At 43.9% G+C, this 20,765-nt stretch overlaps 1 protein-coding gene across 2 annotated transcripts in view; it reads left to right on the top strand.

Moving 5' to 3' along the window:
- The first annotated feature begins 2,950 nt into the window (after nucleotides 1-2,950).
- SGCA (sarcoglycan alpha) overlaps nucleotides 2,951-20,765 on the top strand; it is a 31,511-nt gene continuing 13,696 nt past the window's right edge. For both annotated transcript variants that reach the window (XM_083709687.1, XM_083709688.1), the window contains exons 1-5: nucleotides 2,951-3,066; nucleotides 6,049-6,183; nucleotides 6,883-7,034; nucleotides 16,127-16,199; nucleotides 20,127-20,325. In XM_083709687.1, coding sequence (XP_083565813.1) covers nucleotides 3,027-3,066; nucleotides 6,049-6,183; nucleotides 6,883-7,034; nucleotides 16,127-16,199; nucleotides 20,127-20,325 — 599 coding nt within the window. In that variant the 5' untranslated portion in view covers nucleotides 2,951-3,026. The remainder of the gene's footprint in view (nucleotides 3,067-6,048; nucleotides 6,184-6,882; nucleotides 7,035-16,126; nucleotides 16,200-20,126; nucleotides 20,326-20,765) is intronic.

Below are 20,765 nucleotides of genomic sequence, written 5' to 3' on the forward strand. Positions count from 1 at the left end.
GGAGCGGGAGATGTGAGGGAGTCCAAAGAAGTGATGAAACCACGTTTTGATATAAGTAATGTTGTTTATTATTTGTGCATTTGTATCAAAAAACTTTAATAAATATTTATTAAAAAAATAAATAAAAAGTTTTTGTCTTCTTGGTTCCTGAGCTTCCTGGTCAGTTTTGCGATTTCGGCATAGTCCATTAGCTTGGTTTGTCATTCTTCTCTGGTCAGGACTTCTTTCCATCTCTGGGCTAATAGCATCCGAGCAGCTATTGTCCCACACATAAAAAGTATTTTCTGCTCCTTTGGGATGTTGGTATGTATAAATCCTAATACGAAAGCTTCTGGATTTTTAACAAAGGCTATTTTAAACAATTTTTTTTTCATTTCATTATATATCATCTCCCAGAAAGCTTTTATTACCTTATTCGACCACCACATATGATAAAAGGTACCTTCTTTTTCTCTACATTTCCAGCAGGTATTTGTACTTGTTCTATACATTTTTGCTAACTGACTAGGAGTCAAATACCACTGGTACATCATTTCCATATGATTTTCTTTCAGCGTACAACATGCCGTGAATTTCAAATTTGTTTTCCATAACCTTTCCCAATCTGCCATCTGCTGGTCTGCTCTCTCAAACAGCTGTGGTACCTCCCAAAATCCCGGACACTTCAAGGTTTGCTAGCCTTTTTATCGGGTCTCAGCTTTGCCAGGAAGACGGATTTCATTTCAAAGTGTTACGTTAGTGCAAACTTCTTCTAAGAAACACATTTTTAAATACAGTTTTGGGTAAGCAATGTACACAGTTTGGCAAGCAGTTCTCCTTCAGACAATGCATTTTTAACATTATTTTTACTCACGCGTGGATTTTTGTAACCCTTGTTTGGTTGGAAAACTGCATCGCAAAATTCGGATGAATGTGAATTTTGAAGGGTGGCTGTATTTCGGTTCCCACATTGTTTCATAAAGTGCAAATTTGATCGATTTGGGTTTAAATGAGGACCAAATTCAATTTCTCCTTCATCCATAGTGACAGCCATCATTTCAGAAGAGGTCTGTACTCTTCATTCTCACACGGTGGAAAGAAACACTTCTCCTACAATGGTGTCTGTTTCAACCCTATACATTTCTGCTCAGAAGTAAGTCCTAGTGAGTTCAATGGGAATTACTGCTGGATTAAAGTGTACAGGTTAGTAGCTTTATACATGCACCTTCAAGGGACGCTGGTGGCGCTGTGGGTTAAACCACAGAGCCTAGGACTTGCCAATCAGAAGGTCAGCGGTTCGAATCCCCGCAACCGGGTGAGCTCCCATTGCTCAGTCCCTGCTCTTGCCCACCTAGCAGTTTGAAAGCACGTCAAAGTGCAAGTAGATAAATAGGTACCGCTCCAGCAGGAAGGTCCACAGCATTTCTGCTCTGGTTCGCCAGAAGCGGCTTAGTCATGCTGGCCACATGACCCAGAAGCTGTACACCGGCTCCCTCGGCCAGTAAAGCGAGATAAGCGCCGCAACCCCAGAGTCGGTCACGACTGGACCTAATGATCAGGGGTACCTTTACTTTTACCTTTTACATGCTCCTTCAGGTGTTAGACTGCAACTCTCATCTGTCCTGCCAGGTTGGTCAGTGATCAGGGACATTGGGCATTGTAGTAAGGCCACAGGTTCCGCATATATGATATAAAAGAAGAATGCTTTAAAAAAACATGTATAGTCCACACGCAAGTGTATAGGGATTTAATTGGACGTAGATGAAGCACCTAAGATTTCTTGCTTCAGGTGACACCCCTAATCTCTTTAAATGTTCCAAATGTTGTGTGCTGTTTTGCGTTCAGCTTTGACAGGAAGTTTCGTGAACGAATATTTGGGGGATGCATTACGAAGGTTTAGGGGTGAATTTCTAGCTTAAACACCTGGCTTGTTAAATTGTGGATTAATATGATGAGCTTTGTCTTGCATATAGGTATATGTCGATTGTGCTCCCTCGGTCATTTGTTTTCGTTTCTTTCTAGTATTCAAAATAATAATAATACACTGTGAAAAATTGCGTGATTTTTTTTTTGCGATTCCATCCTGCCTTTCGACTCTCGAGCCAGACCTTTGATTGCATGGGGATTCCTTGCCACCACTAATAATTTTGCAGCTGCCGAGATTGCATGAGCAATTAGACCTGCTCTTTCCCCACAATAAAGAGCTGTGTGCTCTTAACGATTCAGATGATTGGTCCATCTGTATTGTCAACACGGGCCAGCAGCAGCTGTCGGGTGTTTTAGGGTAAAGGTAAAGGGACCCCCGACCATTAGACAGCTTCCGGGTCATCTGGCCAGCATGACTAAGCTGCTTTTGGTGAACCAGAGCAGTGCACAGAAATGCCGTTTACCTTCCTGCTGGAGCGGTACCTATTTATCTACTTGCATTTTGAGGTGCTTTCGAACTGCTAGGTTGGCAGGAGCAGGGACCGAGCAACGGGAGCTCACCCCGTCGCGGGGATTCGAACCGCCAACCTTCTGATCAGCAAGTCCTAGGCTCTGTGGTTTAACCCACAGCGCCACCTGCATCCCTGTCGGGTGTTTTAGGTAGGCAATATTTCCAGCCCTAAATGGAGATATCGAGAATCAAACCTGGGACTTGCTGCAGAAGGCAGATGCTCTACCCCTGAGCTACATCCTTTCCTTCTAGCCAAGGTGCACCCCTGTCTTGTCTGGATTAACCCTCCACTTGCCAGGCTTCACACAGCCTCTATTATCTGTTCTACTTTGCTGTGTTACATTGTCATGATATTAACCATGCAAGTGGCTTCTACAGGGGTGGCTGGTGCAGTCTGTATCCTGCAGTTTTGCTCAGCAATGGGACCATCTCCTCGCCTGCTGTTTTGGCTGTCTTGCAGTGCCCCCTTGAGGCAGTGACAGGGCCTGATGCTCGGGACTCTACTGACACCCATTCTCCTCACCCCCTCTGTCTGACACAAGGCGCACACACCATCCCACTGCCTGTGATCGCAACCTGCCTCTGTCGATCAAAACTTTCCTCTTGAAAGATGGCAGAACAGCGCCTGATTGCGAGCTGCTTCCTTGCAGGCAAGTTTCTAGATTTTATATGGGAGCATACAGGAATCTGCTGTACAGCAGAGGGTCTCTGTGTGTTTGTGTGCCTTTATCTTTAGGATCCACTTATAGGCTTTGGAATGGGAATGCCAAAGGACCTGTTTTAAGACAGGATGAGTAGCCGCAGGAAGAGTTGTCGGTCAGACACTGTACCAAAGGCTATTCCAAACTTTTTTTTTGAAGAAGAGCTCCACTCTGGTCAAAAAAGAAGTAGCCACATGTATGTTTTTCACCCTGCGGTGTGTCTTTCGGTACAATTTTTAGCAGGGCCCGTGTGCCTAAAATTCTTGGGGATCAGGAACTTTGCCTGTTTATTCTTGCTGTCTCTCTTTTGCAGCACCTTCTAATTTTAGTCTCAGGCTGCAGCCCCTTTCGTTCGCCGCTTGGCGCAGAGACAGCTGTTGCCATATTTGTGAGGGAGAGCAGGGAACCATGCCACAGCAGTGGCAAAATCTTTTTAAAATGCTTTTGGTTGCATTTCAAAACAATGCCCTTTGCAGCAGCAGCTGGCGCACCAACGTTAAGTAAGGACCCAGGAATGGAAACAAAACAAAACTGAGGAGTAATGTGGTTTCACAATCCTGCTAAAGAATACATGTTAATCACACTTGTGGTGTTTCTCATAACCAAGTAGGTAACTTTACCAGAATCTACTGGTACATGTAGGATCTTTCTGTCGTGTAGCATGTGTCACAGGGGTACATACTTGAGAAAAGGGCTTAAGAAAGGGGAACTAAGGAGAACTACTTGAAAATGATTTACAGGTGGCATTTAACTCTGAGTAAGCTTGCTACGTTGTATAAGACTGAATCAGATAAGTGCTGGAAATGCAAAGAGGTTGAAGGAAAGTTCTTTCATATGTGGTGGACCTGTAAAAGGGTAAAAGAGTATTGGGAAATGATACATAATGGATTGGAAAAAAATGTTCAAAAGTGCTCCCCCCCCAAAAAAAAAAACCCCCAGAGTCCTTTCTGTTGGGGATAATTCAGACTGAAATTCCCAGGTGTCAAAAATGGTTCTTTATGTATGCCACTACTGCAGCCCATGTTTTGTTAGCCCAAAATAGAAAATGAGCGAGGTCCCAACCAAAGAAGAAGGGCAACTAAAGTTGACAGAATATGCACAACTCGCAGAGTTGACATATAGAAGAAGAAAGCAAGAAGAACATATGTTTAGGGGAGATTGGAAAACGTTTATTGAATATATGGCAAATAACTCTGTACAGCTGAAAATGTTGGCAGCATTTAGATAAATTCAACAGTATAAATAAATTATGATGGATGTAATAATGGAATACAGTGGTACCTCGGGTTAAAGACACTTCAGGTTACAGATGCTTCAGGTTATAGACTCTGCTAACCCAGAAATAGTACCTCAGGTTAAGAACTTTGCTTCAGGATGAGAACAGAAATTGTGCTCTGGCAGCATGGCGGCACCAGGAGGCCCCATTAGCTAAAGAGGTGCTTCAGGTTAAGAACAGTTTCAGGTTAAGAACGGACCTCTGGAACGAATTAAGTTCTTAATGCAAGGTACCACTGTACTGAATGGTATAGTTTTTGTAAAACATGCAGGGATTTATGATATGCAAAATGAACCATGGAAAGAGAAGAAGGGAAGTCATTGATATCTTAAGGCTGTAAAAATGAGTACCGTATTTTTTGCTCTATAAGACTCACTTTTTCCCTCCTAAAAAGTCAGGGGAAATGTGTGTGCGTCTTATGGAGCGAATGCAGGCTGCACAGCTATCTCAGAAGCCAGAACAGCAAGAGGGACCACTGCTTTCACTGCGCAGCAATCCCTCTTGCTGTTCTGGCTTTTGGGATTCAGATTTTTTTTTTTCTTGTTTTCCTCCTCCAAAAAGGAGGAGTCTTATGGTCTGGTGCGTCTTATAGAGCGAAAAATGCGGCACTTTAAATTATAAAACATATATATCGATATCTATCATCTATCTATCTATCTATCTATCTATCTATCTATCTATCTATGAACCAAGATATATAGAAGTTGTTGTGCTTGACAAGACCCTGAACTACCCTGCTGCATTGTGTGAGGTGTGGTGGCAAGATATGAATGTTATTAAATCAGACTGCAAATGAGCTTTGCTCTTGCAAGGAAGTGACAATTTCTCTCCAGGGACAATACTGTAGAAGAAAAGGAAAAACCTGTTGTCTTGGGTATAAAAGAAGCAAGGAGTAAGAAAAATCTATAGCCTTAGCAACATTTAGATGTCCCGACCCTATTAAGGCCAGGAAGAAGAAAAAGGAAACAGCCATCATTCGAATGACAGAGTCAGAGAACAAAGCACATGAGGTGAAGAATGAATCAAACAAAGGCCAATTTGGTTTGACACATGTGCAGTTTGAAAGCTTGCCCCCACCTTTATTTTATTTTAGGGATTTTTGTCTCACCCCGCAAAAGGCCCCCAGGGCAGCTTACAAAAAGTTAAAATAACAGGGAAATTAAAACAACTTGCAAAACACTACAGTATAATGGTATAAAGGCAGTCGGCAGAAATGAAAAGCAAGCACAGCAGCATAATGTCAATTTACAGAGAACTGAGAAACAGTGGCGTAGCGTGTGGGTGCAGGGGGGGGCCAGTCGCACCGGGCGCAACTTTTGGGGGGTAGGGTTAGGGGGCGCAAATTACTTGCCTTGCCCCGGGTGCTGAAAACCCACGCTACGCCACTGCTGAAAAACCATTTGCCCGGCGAAGAAGCATTCTGGGCGTTATGAACTCAGCCAAGTCACGTTCCAAAGCGGATAATAACCAACTTTGACGACTCTTTCGGTAGAGTGTGCAGGCTTCCCAGCGATTTTAAGCTCCGTCTTGGGCTGTGCAAAAACCCGCAGTTTGCTGAAAAGCAAAAGGCAGTGGAGAACATTGAGAGTTTGTATTTTGTGTCATACGAATCCGGATTCTGGACCTAATTCCGTGTCTCCTCTGCTCTGTCTTAGGGCTCCTCTTCAGCCGGGGCCTGGCTGTCAGCCTCCCTGTCCTCAATCTCTATGCCGTGGTTGGGGAGATCTTTGTCCATGAGTTTGAAATAGACGACTTTAAGGATGCCTTTCCCTCCTCCATGGACGAAAATGGTAAGGGACCCGGAGCGGTTTCCTTTTAATCCATCCCAGGCACAGTTAAATAGCTAGCTTCCTTTCTACAGATATGCTTTTGTCCAAATAATGGGATGTGTCTGTGTACCTAGATCTATATATGTTGTTGTGATTAACAAAACAAAGTTGTTGTTGTTGTTGTTGTTGTTGTTGTTGTTGTTGTTGTTGTTGTTCATGGGGCCAGCTGCCCTGCTTTGTCAATCACAGTAGTATATTATTTCAGCAGAATCCTAAGAGGGATCTGCAGCAAGCTTGTGTGAAGTGCTCTTTGATGCCAAGACTACAAAAGGACAGGTCCCTGCCCTGGGAGCCTACAATCTAAAACGTTCGGTTTCTGAACGCTGGAAGCCCGGAAGTAAACGCTTCCGTTTTTAAACGTGCCTTGGAAGTCAAACGGCTTCTGCTGTGTGTTTTTCAGTTTTCTCAATTGAACTTGCAGCCAGCCTTTTGCTATTCGGTTTTCGAACATTTAGGAAGTCGAACAGTCTTCCAGAACGGATTATGTTTGAGAACCAAGGTACCACTTTGTTGTTGTTGTTGGTCCTGCCTCCATAGAGATCAACCCTATACACTGTAGCCTAGGTTTTTCAAGGACCAAGCTTCAGGATCACATCTCCATCTCCCAGGGAGGGCAGAAGAAGCGCAACATTAGCTCAATTTGGGTCTGAAATCTTACAGAGCTGCCTGAGGCCCCTGTCACTTTCCACACCAATCTCCTGGATCACCCAGACTTGCCCCGCTGGCTGCGCTACATTCAACGCACCCCCTACCAGACGGGATATCTCTACGGGTCCCCCACAAGCAAAGAACTCGGCAAGCAAACAATTGAGGTGCGTGCATGTTTTATAATTCCCTGACGGATAGGAGGGTGGTCATCTATTTTGCTCAAGACTCACTTGAGAGCATCTTGGGCAGAAGCCCAGGTCAAGGTTGAGTCTGAAGTCATGCCCACATCCTATATCTAAAGCATATTTATAACACGTAGCTCCCCTCCTCCAAAAAAAACCACAACAGGAATGGTAGTTTGCCCATCACAGAACTGCAATCCTCAGCACCCTTAACAAGCTACTGTTCCCAATATTTTTTTTTTGGGGGGGGGGGGGGAATCTTGACATCAAACACGTGCACCACACACCGACACCCCTGAATTTTGGAGGCAACCGGGTGCCATGGATTGAGCCCTGCAACAGTGGGACACTGATGTAGAGCACGTCCCTATTTTCATCTGAGGAATATTGGAGGGTATGGCTAAAACCCATGACTAGAAATCACTGGCAAATGCAAGTGTAGACAAGCCCTTAACAAAGGCGCCGACTCCATGGGGCCTGAGGGGGCCCGAGCCCCCTCAAAAATTCGTTTGGGAGGGCTCCGCCCCCCCAATAATTTAAGAAAATTATTAGTTATATTATGCTTTGTAAAATCACAAAATTATGTTGGTATTTTTTATTTTCCTTGTTTGATGATAGTTACCTTTTAAAATACATTCAGTAATGAGTTAAAACAAAGCCACTCCCGATCTAGAGAGGGGGTGGGGTTGCGGGCTCTCGACCCATCAACAATCTCGCGGGGCTGGCGTCAGCCCCACGAGAAGCGGGGATTCCCCCTAGCTCATTAATATTCACCGCCCACGGCGGCAGCCAATCGGCTGCCGCAAAGGGCGGGCCCTCACAGGTTCACTTAAGGTCGGGGCAGCCCGGGGCTCGCCCCTTTCGTTCCCCCAGCAGCAGCGGTTTGGAGGTCTTGGGCCCCCCCAATATTTTTTATAAGTCGGTATGGGCCCCCCCAATATTTTTTATAAGTCGGCGCCCCTGGCCCTTAATTACGGTAAGTTGATCTGCACTGAAATTCAAACCAAATTAACCCCTGTTTCTCCCCCCCCCCACTGGACACAGACACATTTTGAAGCCATTGTCGAGCCCCTTGTCACCTTAGGGCTGATCCAGGGAGCAGTACTGCCAGGGCTGGATTTAGGTTTGATGAGGCCCTAAGCTACTGAAGGTAACGGGGCCCTTTATATGCCCAATTGTCCTTTGTCAACCATAAATGGTCACTGTTTTTGGTGTTGAATATATGCTGTCTGGTAATTTATGGGCCTTGTAGGTACCTAAAATCATTTGCACATGTTGCCATGCAAGCAGTCCATGCAGAATGTAGGCACCCTGTATATAGAAAGGAGCAAACCAGTGGTATTTTAGGGAGCAGGCTAGCAGGTGGGGCCCATTACTTACATCATAGAAGCCTACACAACACAAAACACTGTTGCTGTATGTAGGTTTTATTTTATTTGTTTTTTATCTTATACAGTGGTACCTCGGGTTACATACGCTTCAGGTTACAGATTCCACTAACCCAGAAATAGTACCTCGGGTTAAGAACTTTGCTTCAGGATGAGAACAGAAATCGTGCTCTGGCGGCACGGCAGCAGCAGGAGGCCCCATTAGCTAAAGTGGTGCTTCAGGTGAAGAACAGTTTCAGGTTAAGAATGGACCTCCGGAACGAATTAAGTATGTAACCAGAGGTACCATTGTATTTTGGAAATGTACATCCAGGTTTTTCTTCCCTTTAATTTTTTTTTGGGGCCCCCCAAGAGACTTCCGGAGGCGGCGCGAACGGTAATGGCTGCCCTTTCCTAACCGGGAGAGGGAAGCTACGCTGGAAAAGGGTCGTCCGCTACGGCGAAGCGGAGACCCATTCTGGAAAACCGCAGGCAGCGGAAGCCTGCGGTCTCGGGACCCGGCGGGCGCCAGGAGCTACCCCCGAAACGTTGAGGGAACCCCGTAAGGGGCTCCGGATCGCAGAGGGGGTAGCGGCGCTGTGGGTCTATGCGCATTCAGCGGAGCGAAGCCGCGTTGCCGTTGCCGGTGAGCGCCGACCTTTCTTCCTTCAACACAAGATTCTAAAACGTAACAACCCGTGAGTAATTGAGGACTTTACTAAATTTCGGGACTAAAAATATTGAAAATAAGCTGAAAGCGGAGAGACGAGGAAAAGGAAGTCCGTCCTCCGCAGCCATTGACTTTTAAAGCAAAGAGCAGGAGGAGTGGAGGCATAGAGAGAACTTTTGACAGCTCAGATTGAGCACCCGCAGAAATTACTTTTCCCTTTTAAAGACTGTAAGCAATTGATTTTTGGACTTTTATTAGGACTTATACACTCCTTTCTTTGTGGATTACAATTCTGTTTAAGAAGCCCAGGTGTCAGAACTGCCTGAGCAGTAGAACTGTCAGACTGCAAATTTGGATACATTCTATTTAAACTTTGAGACAGTCTGAGGGAGTTCAGAATGGTTACGTTCTTGCATTTTGGAACTCCAGTAAGCACAACTTGAAATATTGTGGCAAACCTAAAACCAACTCTGCTAAAACTACTTTTGTGAAGATCCCTAAGTATTGGTTCAGATTTCGTATGTGGAATGGACTCTTCTTCCTAGGACATTTTATGCTCCCCCTAGAGGATTGAGGATTTACAACAAAAACATTGTTTTACTTTCTATTTCCCGGCCCTTTGTTTGACTGCTACCATCTGGGCCGTAGCTTTCCCATGGGAATAACTCAGCTTGACCTTGACTGCTAGATAACTTTGGAATGAGTGGCGCAAAAAGAAAGGGATTAAGAACCAGACAAACAACTCTGACAACTGTAACTGCAGCCTCACAAGCACGCAGATCATCTGTGCCCACTTTGCCCTCGGAGGAAAAAGTTACCTCCCTGTCACAGGCAGGGGAGGAAGAAACTGAGGATTTACAACTAGAAGAGATGGCCTCAGGAGGATCTGGTTCTGTACTAGAGAGAATTCTTGAGAAATTGGAGTCTTTGGAGAGGAAAGTTGACCAACAAACTGCGAAAATTGACCTTAATACAGAAACTTTAAACAAATTATCTGGGCAAGTTGCACAGAATGCACAAGCAATCGGACAACTGAAGGAGGCTGCAGGTGAAAATCAGAAACTGGCCGAAGAGACCAGCCAAAGAGTGGGAGAGTTGGAAAAAGAAGTAAGGCCGCTCAGTAAGCAGGTTGGGGAACACCAGACCTATCTCTCCATGTTGGAACTTCGGAACAGGGAGATTAATTTAAGGATAAGATCGATACCAGAAGTGGAAGAAGGTAATCTAGCTGAGTTTCTGACCAAAGAATTCTCCAAGTTCTGGGGTCTAGAGGAGGAAGATTTTAAAATTGTGTCAGCCTTCAGACTTGGAAGACTCACAAAGAGAGAAAGGCCCAGAGACTGTTTGATTACGTTGAGATCAAAGGAGGAAAGGGACAAGATTTTGGGCCTGCACTACGGAAGCTCTTTGAACATTTCGGACAAAAGAATTGAGATTTTTAAGGACATTCCTAAACAGCTGTTGGATCTTAGATCTGAATATTTGGATTTAGTAAAACTGCTGAGAAGCAACTCAATCATCTTTAGGTGGGACTTTCCCCAAGGACTATCTTTTACCTTTAGAGGGAAGAAGATTAAAATTAGAACTTTGGAAGACAGGGATAAGTTTTTGACTGCCTACGGAGAGGACCTTCATAAAGGACTTGAACTACCCTCAGGGCCTGAACCACCACAGGTGCCTGTACCTCAGAACCCTGAAGACTTACAGAACAAAATACCATCCCAAGGAAACTAAACAGATCTATCCAGGATGTCTCTGCAACTTTTAAGTTGGAATATAAATGGCTGCAACAGCCCGGAAAAAAGGAAGAAAATCTTTCACATATTAAAAAAGGAGCAACTAGACATTACTTGTTTACAAGAAACACATGTGACTAGGCTCCACAGAAAAATATTGGTAAATAAAAGGTTAGGCCAAGAATTTATATCTTCGGACTTAGTTAAGAAGAGAGGAGTGGTGATATATGCAAAGGAGAGCCTCTCACCAAAATTTCTATTTAAAGATGAACATGGAAGAATTTTGGCAATTGAAATACAGCACCAAGGAGAGAAAATTTTGATATTAGGAATCTACGCTCCAAATGAAGGGAAATCAGAATTCTACAAGAAGTTGCATGAGATTATGCTGGATTATCTGGACTATGATAACATCATAATGATGGGAGATATGAACGGGATCGTTTCTACAAACATGGATAGGTCACAAAGCCAAAAGGTTACTAAAGAAGGCAGACTACCAAAGACCTTTTTTGAAATGACAGACAACATGGACTGGATTGATATATGGAGGACAAAGAACCCCTTAGGGAAAGAAGGAACATTTTTCTCTGAAGCCCAACTGACTTGGACAAGAATTGACCAAATATGGATTTCTAGAGGTCTGGCTCCTAAGGTGAAGAAAGTGGAAATCTGCCCAAAGACCTGCTCCGATCATAACGCGTTGAAAATGGACATGACATTATTACCAACCGGCTCCTTTAGATGGAAGATGAATGACAACTTGTTTAGAGATCAGGAGATTATCAAGAAGGCCAAAAAAACAATAAAGGACTATTTTGAGATAAATTTGAACACTGCTGTGGAAAAAAGAACAATCTGGGACGCAAGCAAAGCTGTGATGAGAGGGTTCTTGATACAACAGAACGCCATAAAGAAAAGACTACAAAATGAGAAAAAGGACAAGATTTTGGGGAAAATTAAAGAGTTAGAGAAGAAACTAAGAGTAAACCCGAAGTCACAGCCGATTTTGAGAGAAATTAAACTTCATCAGGCACAATATTCCAAACTGATAAATCAGGAAATAGAATGGAAGATTAAATCAATGAAACAAAAAACATTTGAATCGGCTAATAAATGTGGGAAACTGCTGGCATGGCAGTTGAAGAAGAGACAAAAGCTGAACATAGTAACAAATTTGGAAATAGAAGGAAGGAATATTCAGAACCCGGTGGAAATTAGAAAATGTTTCCAGAAATATTTTAAGAAATTATACACTCAAGGGCCACAAAAGGAGGAAGAGATTGCAAAATTTTTGGAGAAAAATGGACTTAAAAAACTATCACAAGAAAATAGATCACTCCTGAATAGTAAAATAACACGACTAGAGATAGAACAGGCCATTCAGAATATGAAGTTGGGCAAGTCTCCAGGGCCAGATGGCTTGACCTCCAAGTACTATAAGACATTAAGTGACTATTTGATTCAACCATTGATGGAGGTCAGCAATGAAATTATGGAGGGAAAGAAGGCGCCTGAATCGTGGAAGGAAGCTTTCATCACATTGATACCAAAATCAGAAACTGAAAAGACACAACTTAAGAACTACCGCCCCATTTCCCTTTTAAACGTGGATTACAAAATATTTGCTGACGTTTTGGCAGGAAGACTCAAAAGAGTTTTAAATGAGATAATTCATAAAGACCAGGCAGGCTTTCTCCCAGGAAGACATTTATTTGCTAATACAAGGAACATTATTGACATTTTGGAACTTTTGCAAACAAATATTAACACTAAAGCAGTTCTAATTTTTATAGACGCGGAGAAGGCCTTCGATAATATTTCTTGGAAATTTATGAAGGGGAATTTAAAAGAAATGGGAGTGGGGCGGGGTTTTGAAAATGGGATTGACGCGATTTATTCAGAACAAAAGGCAAAACTGATAGTTAACAATGTGGTTACAGAAGAGTTTAAGATTGAAAAAGGGACACGACAAGGCTGCCCGATTTCCCCCTTGCTGTTTATTTCTGTCCTGGAGGTGCTCTTGAACTTGATTAGAGGGGACCGGTTGGTGCAAGGGATTCAGATCGGAGTGAAACAATTTAAACTTAAAGCTTTTGCAGATGACCTTGTTTTGACATTGCAAGAGCCAGAATCTAGTACAAAAAGAGTGTTACAATTGATTCAGGACTTTGGTCGGGTAGCGGGCTTTAAATTAAACAAACAGAAAACTAAGGTGTTGGGAAAAAACTTGACAGATGCAGAGTCAGAACGGTTTCAGAGAGAAACAGAACTAGCTGTGGTTAAAAAAGTAAAGTACCTAGGGGTAAACATAACAGCAAAAAATCTGAGTCTATTTAAGGATAATTATGAAAAATGTTGGTCTGAAATTAAGAGAGACTTGGACAGTTGGTCCAAATTGAAGCTTTCTTTGTTAGGCCGAATTGCTGCTATTAAGATGAATGTATTGCCTAAGATGTTGTTTTTATTTCAAACATTGCAAATTGTGGATAAGACGGAGTGCTTCAGGAAGTGGCAGAGAGATATTTCTAAATTTGTCTGGCAGGGCAAAAAGCCCAGAATTAAGTTTAAGATATTAACTGATGCGAAAGAAAGAGGGGGCTTTGCCCTGCCAGACTTAAGGTTGTACTACGAAGCCGCAGCTTTCTGCTGGCTAAAAGATTGGCTACTTCTAGAGGACACTGATGTGTTAGATTTAGAAGGTTTTAACAATGCATTTGGCTGGCATGCATACTTATGGTATGACAAAGTTAAGATCAACAAGGCCTTTAAGAACCATATTGTCAGGAAAGCAGTGTTTAATGTCTGGACAAAATACAAAGACCTATTGGAAAATAAAACTCCAAGATGGCTATCACCTCTGGAGGCTAAGGCCCGAAAAAGACCCAATATGGAGGCCAAATGGCCGAAATATTGGGAAATAATAGAGAAAGAGGGCAACAATTGGAAATTGCAGAGTTTGGAAAAAATGAAAGACAAAGTGCGAGACTGGTTACATTACGCTCAGATTCAAGAAATTTTTAAAAAGGATAAAAAGTTAGGATTCCAGGTGGAGAAATCGAAGTTGGAAACAGAATTGTTAGAACCTAAGACTAAAGTACTTTCAAGAATGTATAACTTGCTGTTGAAATGGAATACACAAGATGAAATGGTTAAGTCGGCCATGATAAAGTGGGCACAGGATATTGGGCATAATATTATGTTTGAGGATTGGGAAAGGTTGTGGACCACGGGGATGAACTTCACGGCATGTAATGCTCTGAAGGAAAATGTAATGAAAATGATATATAGGTGGTACATGACCCCAGTTAAACTAGCCAAAATATGCCATGTGCCAGACAACAAATGTTGGAAATGTAAGGAAAATGAAGGAACATTCTTTCACCTCTGGTGGACTTGTCCCAGGGTGAAGGTCTTCTGGGAAATGATATATAATGAGCTGAAAAAGGTATTTAAGTATACCTTCCTTAAGAAACCAGAGGCCTTCCTCCTGGGCATTGTCGGCCAGATGGTGCCAAAGAAGGACCGAACATTCTTTTTGTACGCAACAGCAGCAGCAAGGATACTTATCGCCAAGAAGTGGAAAACTCAAGATCTACCCACTCTGGAAGAATGGCAGATGCAGCTGATGGACTATATGCAACTGGCTGAGATGACTGGCAGAATTCGAGACCTGGGAGAAGAGAGGGTTGAAGAAGATTGGAGGAAATTTAAGATTTATTTACAAAAATATTGTGATTTGGTGGAAAGTTAAGTAGGATGTTTGATCATAAATAATTGGCCACCACAAAATCGGATCGAAATGGGATGTAAAGTGAGATTAAGGGAAATTAATTTACAGAGGATTATATTTAAATAAGTGGTTATAAAATTTGCAAATTAGATGATAAATTGCTGGGAAAAATTTATGATGATGAAAATGGCAGCGGGAGATGTGAGGAAGTCCAAAGAAGTCATGAAACTCTGTTGAGATAAAAGAAAGGTTGTTTATTTTTGTACTTTATTTTGTAAAAACCCCAATAAAAATTTATTAAAAAAAAAAAAAAAGAGAGTGGGGCCCTAAGCTATAGCTTGTTTAGCTTATACATAAATCTGGCACTGGGCACCGTCTCTCCTCCTCCCCCTCCCCCTCCTCCTCTTTAGTCTCAGCCTTGTCTTGTTGAAATCAGCAGAGAACAAGGACAAAGCAGGAATTCGCTGCCTCAGCTTGTCATGGCATCCATGCCTTCTGCCCTAGCAATCCCAGAGGGCTCCAGTCAGGCCCATGCAGGTGATAGGGGGTAGCTGGGTACATTTGCCCTGGGCCTCGGTGGACTAAGCTGACCTGCTGGACTCACTCTGTCATGCCAAGAATGCCCCATGCCTCCCAGCTGATGGGAGAATCGCGGCACCAGCTATCGCTACTAGCTGGAGCCAGATATCTCCAAAATTAAAAAATTCCTTCCAGTAGCACCTTAGAGACCAACTAAGTTTGTTATTGGTATGAGCTTTCATGTGCATGCACACTTCTTCAGATACCTTCATGCATGCGCACAAAAGCTCATACCAATTACAAACTTAGTTGGTCTCTAAGGTGCTACTGGAAGGAATTTTTTTATTTTGTTTTGACTACGGCAGACTGTTAAGTTGTGGGTGAACATATCAGACGACGCAGCGATTCTTCAGGCAGCTGTTGTTTATTCACAGGCCAGAACAGAACTGAACTGAAGGGTTCAGCCAGCCTGCTTATATAGAGCTCAACTACAAAGCAACAGTAACAACTTTCTGTAACTATCCAATCACTGAACGTCACTTTCAATTCCTTATTTGCATATGCAGACCTGAGTGAAAACTATCTACAGTATCCCCCTGCTGGCCCAGGGTGAGAACTTCAGTACATAACACAGAACAACACGGCTACCTACTTGTAACCAGATATCTCCAGTACCAGCTCTGAAGAGCCAGCTCCACTCAGACATAGGATATGATTGCCTCTGCTTCCAGCTTTTGTGGTAGCCATCGACCCAGAAACTATTTATTTGCTGTTGTTATCCTTATTGGAAACCTGCTTTTTTTTCTTTTCTTTGAAGTCTGAGATACAACAGTGTGTGTGCCATACCCTCCAAGATTTCTCCAATGAAAATAGGAGTGTCTAAAAGAAAAGCGGGACATTCTGGGATCAGATTAGAAGCTGGGACGGATTCTGTATATCAGGGACTCTCCTTGGAAAATAGGAACATTTGGAAGGTCCAGTGTGTTTGGGCATGTGTTTTAAAGAAAAATTAAATTAACCCCCAAGTCTCTTTCTCTTATTTGTGACAGGTGAAGGCATATAACAGATACACTTATGAGACTGTGAGGCAAACCATGATCATCACCATTGCCCCATCTTCAGGTAATTCCCCCTCCTCCATGAAGTATATGGGGCAAATTCAGCTGTATCTCCTTACGATTGACTTTGATGGGGATACTGGATCTTGGCTGGGTGCAGATCCTCACTGCCTGGACTCCCATGAAAGGCCTTTGTTGGGTTTTTTGGGGAAGGTGGGTGAGCAGGTGTCGACCCGAGCCGGAAAAGTTGGAGAAGACTTCCAAATCCATCTAGGTCCAATGTATATATATATATATGCATTATTTGGGCTTATTGATGCCAGTGATGGCTTGGCCCTCTCCTGGGCCAGTGATGAAGAATCAAATCTAGCTCTCTCTCTTTCTCTCTCTCTCTCTGTGTATTTCTGTTTTACACTTAAGAATACTCATTTAAACAACCTTAAAATGTCAATGACATCCCTTCTTCTCTTTCCATGGTTCATTTTGCATATCATAAATCCCTGCATATTTTACATAAACTAAACCATTCAGTATTCCATTATTACATCCATCATAGCTTATTTACACTGTTGAATTTATCTTACTGCTGCCAATGTTTTCAAGTGTACACAATTCCCCCCCCCATATATTCAAAAAACATTTTCCAATCTTCCTTAAATGGATGTTCTTCTTGTTCTCTTATTCTATAAGTTAGATCTGCAAGCTGTGCATATTCCATCAGTTTAAGTTGCCATTCTTCTTTAGTTGGGACCTCACTCGTTTTCCATTTTGGGGCTAACGAAATACAGGCTGCAAATGCGGCATACATAAATAACCATTTTTGACATCTGGGAATTTCCGTCTAAATTATCCCCAACAAAAAGGACTCAGGTTTTTGTGTGGATTATTTCCCAATACTCCTTTTACGGGTCCAAGAATCTAGCTGTGTTTTTACCTGCCCACAGCTCAAATGTGAAACCCTCATGAGGCAAATGTGAGGGGTCCCCTCCACCCTAGACCTTTTGCCTTAAACGTGTATCTGGGCAGATCAACACCATATATTTAAAGCACATCCATTTAAAGTGCTCTTCCATTGAGCTTCCTTCCCCACTGCATAATCCTAGAATTGTACAGTTGGAAGTTACCATCATGAGAATCATCTAGTCCAATACAGGAATCATTTGCGTGGCAAGTCCCCTCCCCCCATGAGAAATGAAGACACTGGAACCATTATTTAAGGTTAATGGGCATAAAAAGGCCACAACTTTATTGATTACAGAATTGGAAGGTATTGGCCTTAGGCATTGGCTCCTATCGTCTACCCGGCATGGAGACCGGGAAGGGTTGTCCACAAGCCGTGGGAGTCCTGTTGAAGTACGCCAATTAGGATCCCACGGGTGTCACCGCTCGGGGGCGTGTCGGGGGCCCTTACCTCCCTAGGTTTCGGCCAAGGCAACACCCCCTGGAGTCCTCTACCGGACTACCCTTTCCATTGGGGAAGGTGATGGCGCTTTCTTCCCCCCATTCATTTGCATAACAATGAACCCCTGCCAATGCCTAACCGCCAATACCATGGAAGTTGTGACGTTTGCTACTAGGTAGGTGAAAAAACCAAAAGGCTTGAAGTGTGGCAACTTGGAAAAATTCCTACAAGGCCCCTTGCGGTGACCAACCGAAGTCCATAGCAAGGTCATAGCTAGCTAATCCTAAAGGGCAGGTGGGATGGGAAAACCGCTCGGCTGGGAAAGGGAAAAGAGGGCGGTCCCCGGGCATGCCTGGCCTTAAATGGGCTAGGCCCCGCCTCCCCGGCCCACCGATTGGCGGACGGGGTGGAAGGCATGCCCGGGGATTCCCTGTCCACACGGGGGCAAGATCCCACCCCCGTGTGTGTGGGTGGAGGGTTTAGCCCGCAACCCCCTCTCCTCCCAGGAGGAAATGGCTTTGCCCAATGTGGGGCTCAAACCGGCGACCCTGAGATTTAAAGTCTCATGCTCTACCAACTGAGATATCCAATCTCCCCCCTGTGCTGGTTTACTCAGGAGTAATAAGCCTCGCCGTGTTCTGTAGCGCTTTCTCTCTCTAGTAAACGGGCTCAGGATTATCGCTCTGCAAGTATGTGTCAAATGACGAGTCAGGGTTTGGAGCGATTATGAAAGGAACTGGAAAGGAAACAGCAGGCATCGCAATGCCTTTCTGTCAGGCGGCTGCAGTGTGGCTTCAAATAGAATATCATCTCCCTGTCTCGAAAGGATGTAATAGCGCTAGGGGGAAATGATCAAAGAGCTGGAGCGCTTTTGCCTGCAAGCAAAGGCTAAATTGAAGCTTTTAAGCTTAGTATAAAGGACAGCAAAAGAGCATGATAGAGGTTTATCAGTTTTTGAGCAGTATGGGAAAAGTGACTTGAGAGAGCCCTCCCTTCCCTTTCTTAGAATTGTAGAGTTGAAAGAGGACCGTCTACTTCAACCCCCTGCAACGGCAGATGTCGCATACGGGTTTCAAACCTGCAACCTTGGCATTATCAGCACCTCGCTCTAACCAACTGAGCGGTCTAGGCTCACAATCCACAGAGGAAGAGATTTGATTGGCTGCTGGGAGTCAGCTGATACATGGGATCATGGGCTTAGACCCTAAATAGAAGGGACAGTTTGTGGAAGTCAAGGAACGAACAGGGCAGAACAGAGAAAAAGAGGTGTTTCTTTACATGAATGGTAGACAGTACCACTCCAATACACATTTTCCAATATTCCTTAAATGTATGTTCTTCTTCTTCTCTTATTCTATAAGTTAGATCTGCAAGACACACATTTTACATCAGTTTAAGTTGCTATTCTTCTTGAGTTGGGACCTCGCTCCTTTTCCATTTTGGGGCTAACAAAATATGGGCTGCAGCTGTGGCATACATAAATAACCTTTTTTGACACCTGGGAATTTCCGTCCAAATTATCCCCAACAAAAAGGTGGGTTGTGGAGCCTAGTCTGCTCTGTTGGTTAGAGCATCATCATCATCATCATCATCATCATCTTCATCATCATTTTATTTGTACGCCACCTTTCCATAGTTAAAACAATGCTCAAGGCGGCTTACAACAGGACAAGATTTACATAATTACCAACATAACAAAAGTCATAAACAATAGATAAAACACATCGAAAAGTACACAACCAAGGGGAAAAAAATTTCCACATAAATCATACAATCTAAGACTAGAAATACAGCATTAATATTAATCACAATTTAAAATGACATGTTGTTGTTGTTTAGTCGTTTAGTCGTTTAGTCGTGTCCGACTCTTCATGACCCCATGGAGCAGAGCATACCAGGCACTCCTGTCTTCCACTGCCTCCCGCAGTTTGGTCAAACTCATGTTGGTAGCTTCGAGAACACTGTCTAACCATCTCGTCCTCTGCCATTCCCTTCTCCTTCTGCCCTCCATCTTTCCCAACATCAGGGTCTTTTCCAGGGAGTCTTCTCTTCTCATGAGGTGGCCAAAGTATTGGAGCCTCAGCTTCAGGACCTGTCCTTCCAGGGAGCACCCAGGGCTGATTTCCTTCTGAAGGGAGAGATTTGATCTTCTTGCAGTCCATGGGACTCTCAAGAGTCTCCTCCAGCACCATAATTCAAAAGCATCAATTCTTTGGCCATCAGCCTTCTTTATGGTCCAGCTTTCACTTCCATACATCAAAATGACATAGATAAAAAATGAAAGCAATTAAAAACAAATATGGAGGCCTCTCTTCCCAGCAGCAGCAGCAGTCCTTTATGGAGCCTGTCAGGCCCCGCTCCAAGCCAGGTGAAGAGAGGCAGGGCAGGGCCCTTCAGGCTTCCAGCAGGTCAGTCCTGCAGCACAGTGCTGATAACGCTCAAGGTTGCAGGTTCGATCCCTGTATGGGGCAGCTGGATGAGGGCAGACAGAGGTGGGCTGGGCAGACAGACCAGGACTTTTTGTGGTGGGAAGTAATGCATATATCCCCTAACCCGAACCCTAACCCTAACTCTAAACTCTTTCTGTAGATGGAGAAATGCCATACCAGGCTGACTTCCTGGTGAAGAACTGGGACGTGGAGGAAGTACTGCCAGCAGATATCCAGGATCTTTTCCAGCAAGCTGTGGATAGCATGTGGGAACAAGATGGCCTGACCGTCGTCAATATTACCTCAGCGCTGGACCGGGGAGGCCGCGTACCTTTGCCCATTGAAAACCAGAAGGAAGGGTAAGAGGAGGGGAGTCTCTCGCAGGCTGTAGAAATGGTCCCCAATTCTGGAAAGGCTCCTGCCTTTCCTACAGAACCCTCTCAGATGCTGTCAGGTTAATGGTCTGAAGCAGAGGGATGGGGGATGCATTCCCAGGCAGAGCAGCTTCTCTCAGAAAAGGAGCTGGAGGAGGAAGATTCGCCGTCCCCCCCCTTGCCTACAGTTGTCTCAGAAGCCGAGACAGACATAGACACAGAGCGGTTTAGGCAGGGGTTACCTAGCTGGGAGATAATGGCAAAAGGAACAGAAGGGAGGGGACAGATAGCAGAGACGTCATTACAAAGCGTGGGGGACACTCCCAGAGATCCAAATGTATTAGAGAACAAAGGTTGCAGAGAGAAGGAGGGACCTCCTGTTGGTGCCTATCATCTTGCGCAAGGGGGAAGGGGCAAAAGTTAGA

The sequence above is a fragment of the Podarcis gaigeae genome (assembly GCF_964106915.1).
Source record: "Podarcis gaigeae genome assembly, chromosome: 13".
Classification (NCBI taxonomy): Eukaryota; Metazoa; Chordata; class Lepidosauria; order Squamata; family Lacertidae; genus Podarcis; species Podarcis gaigeae.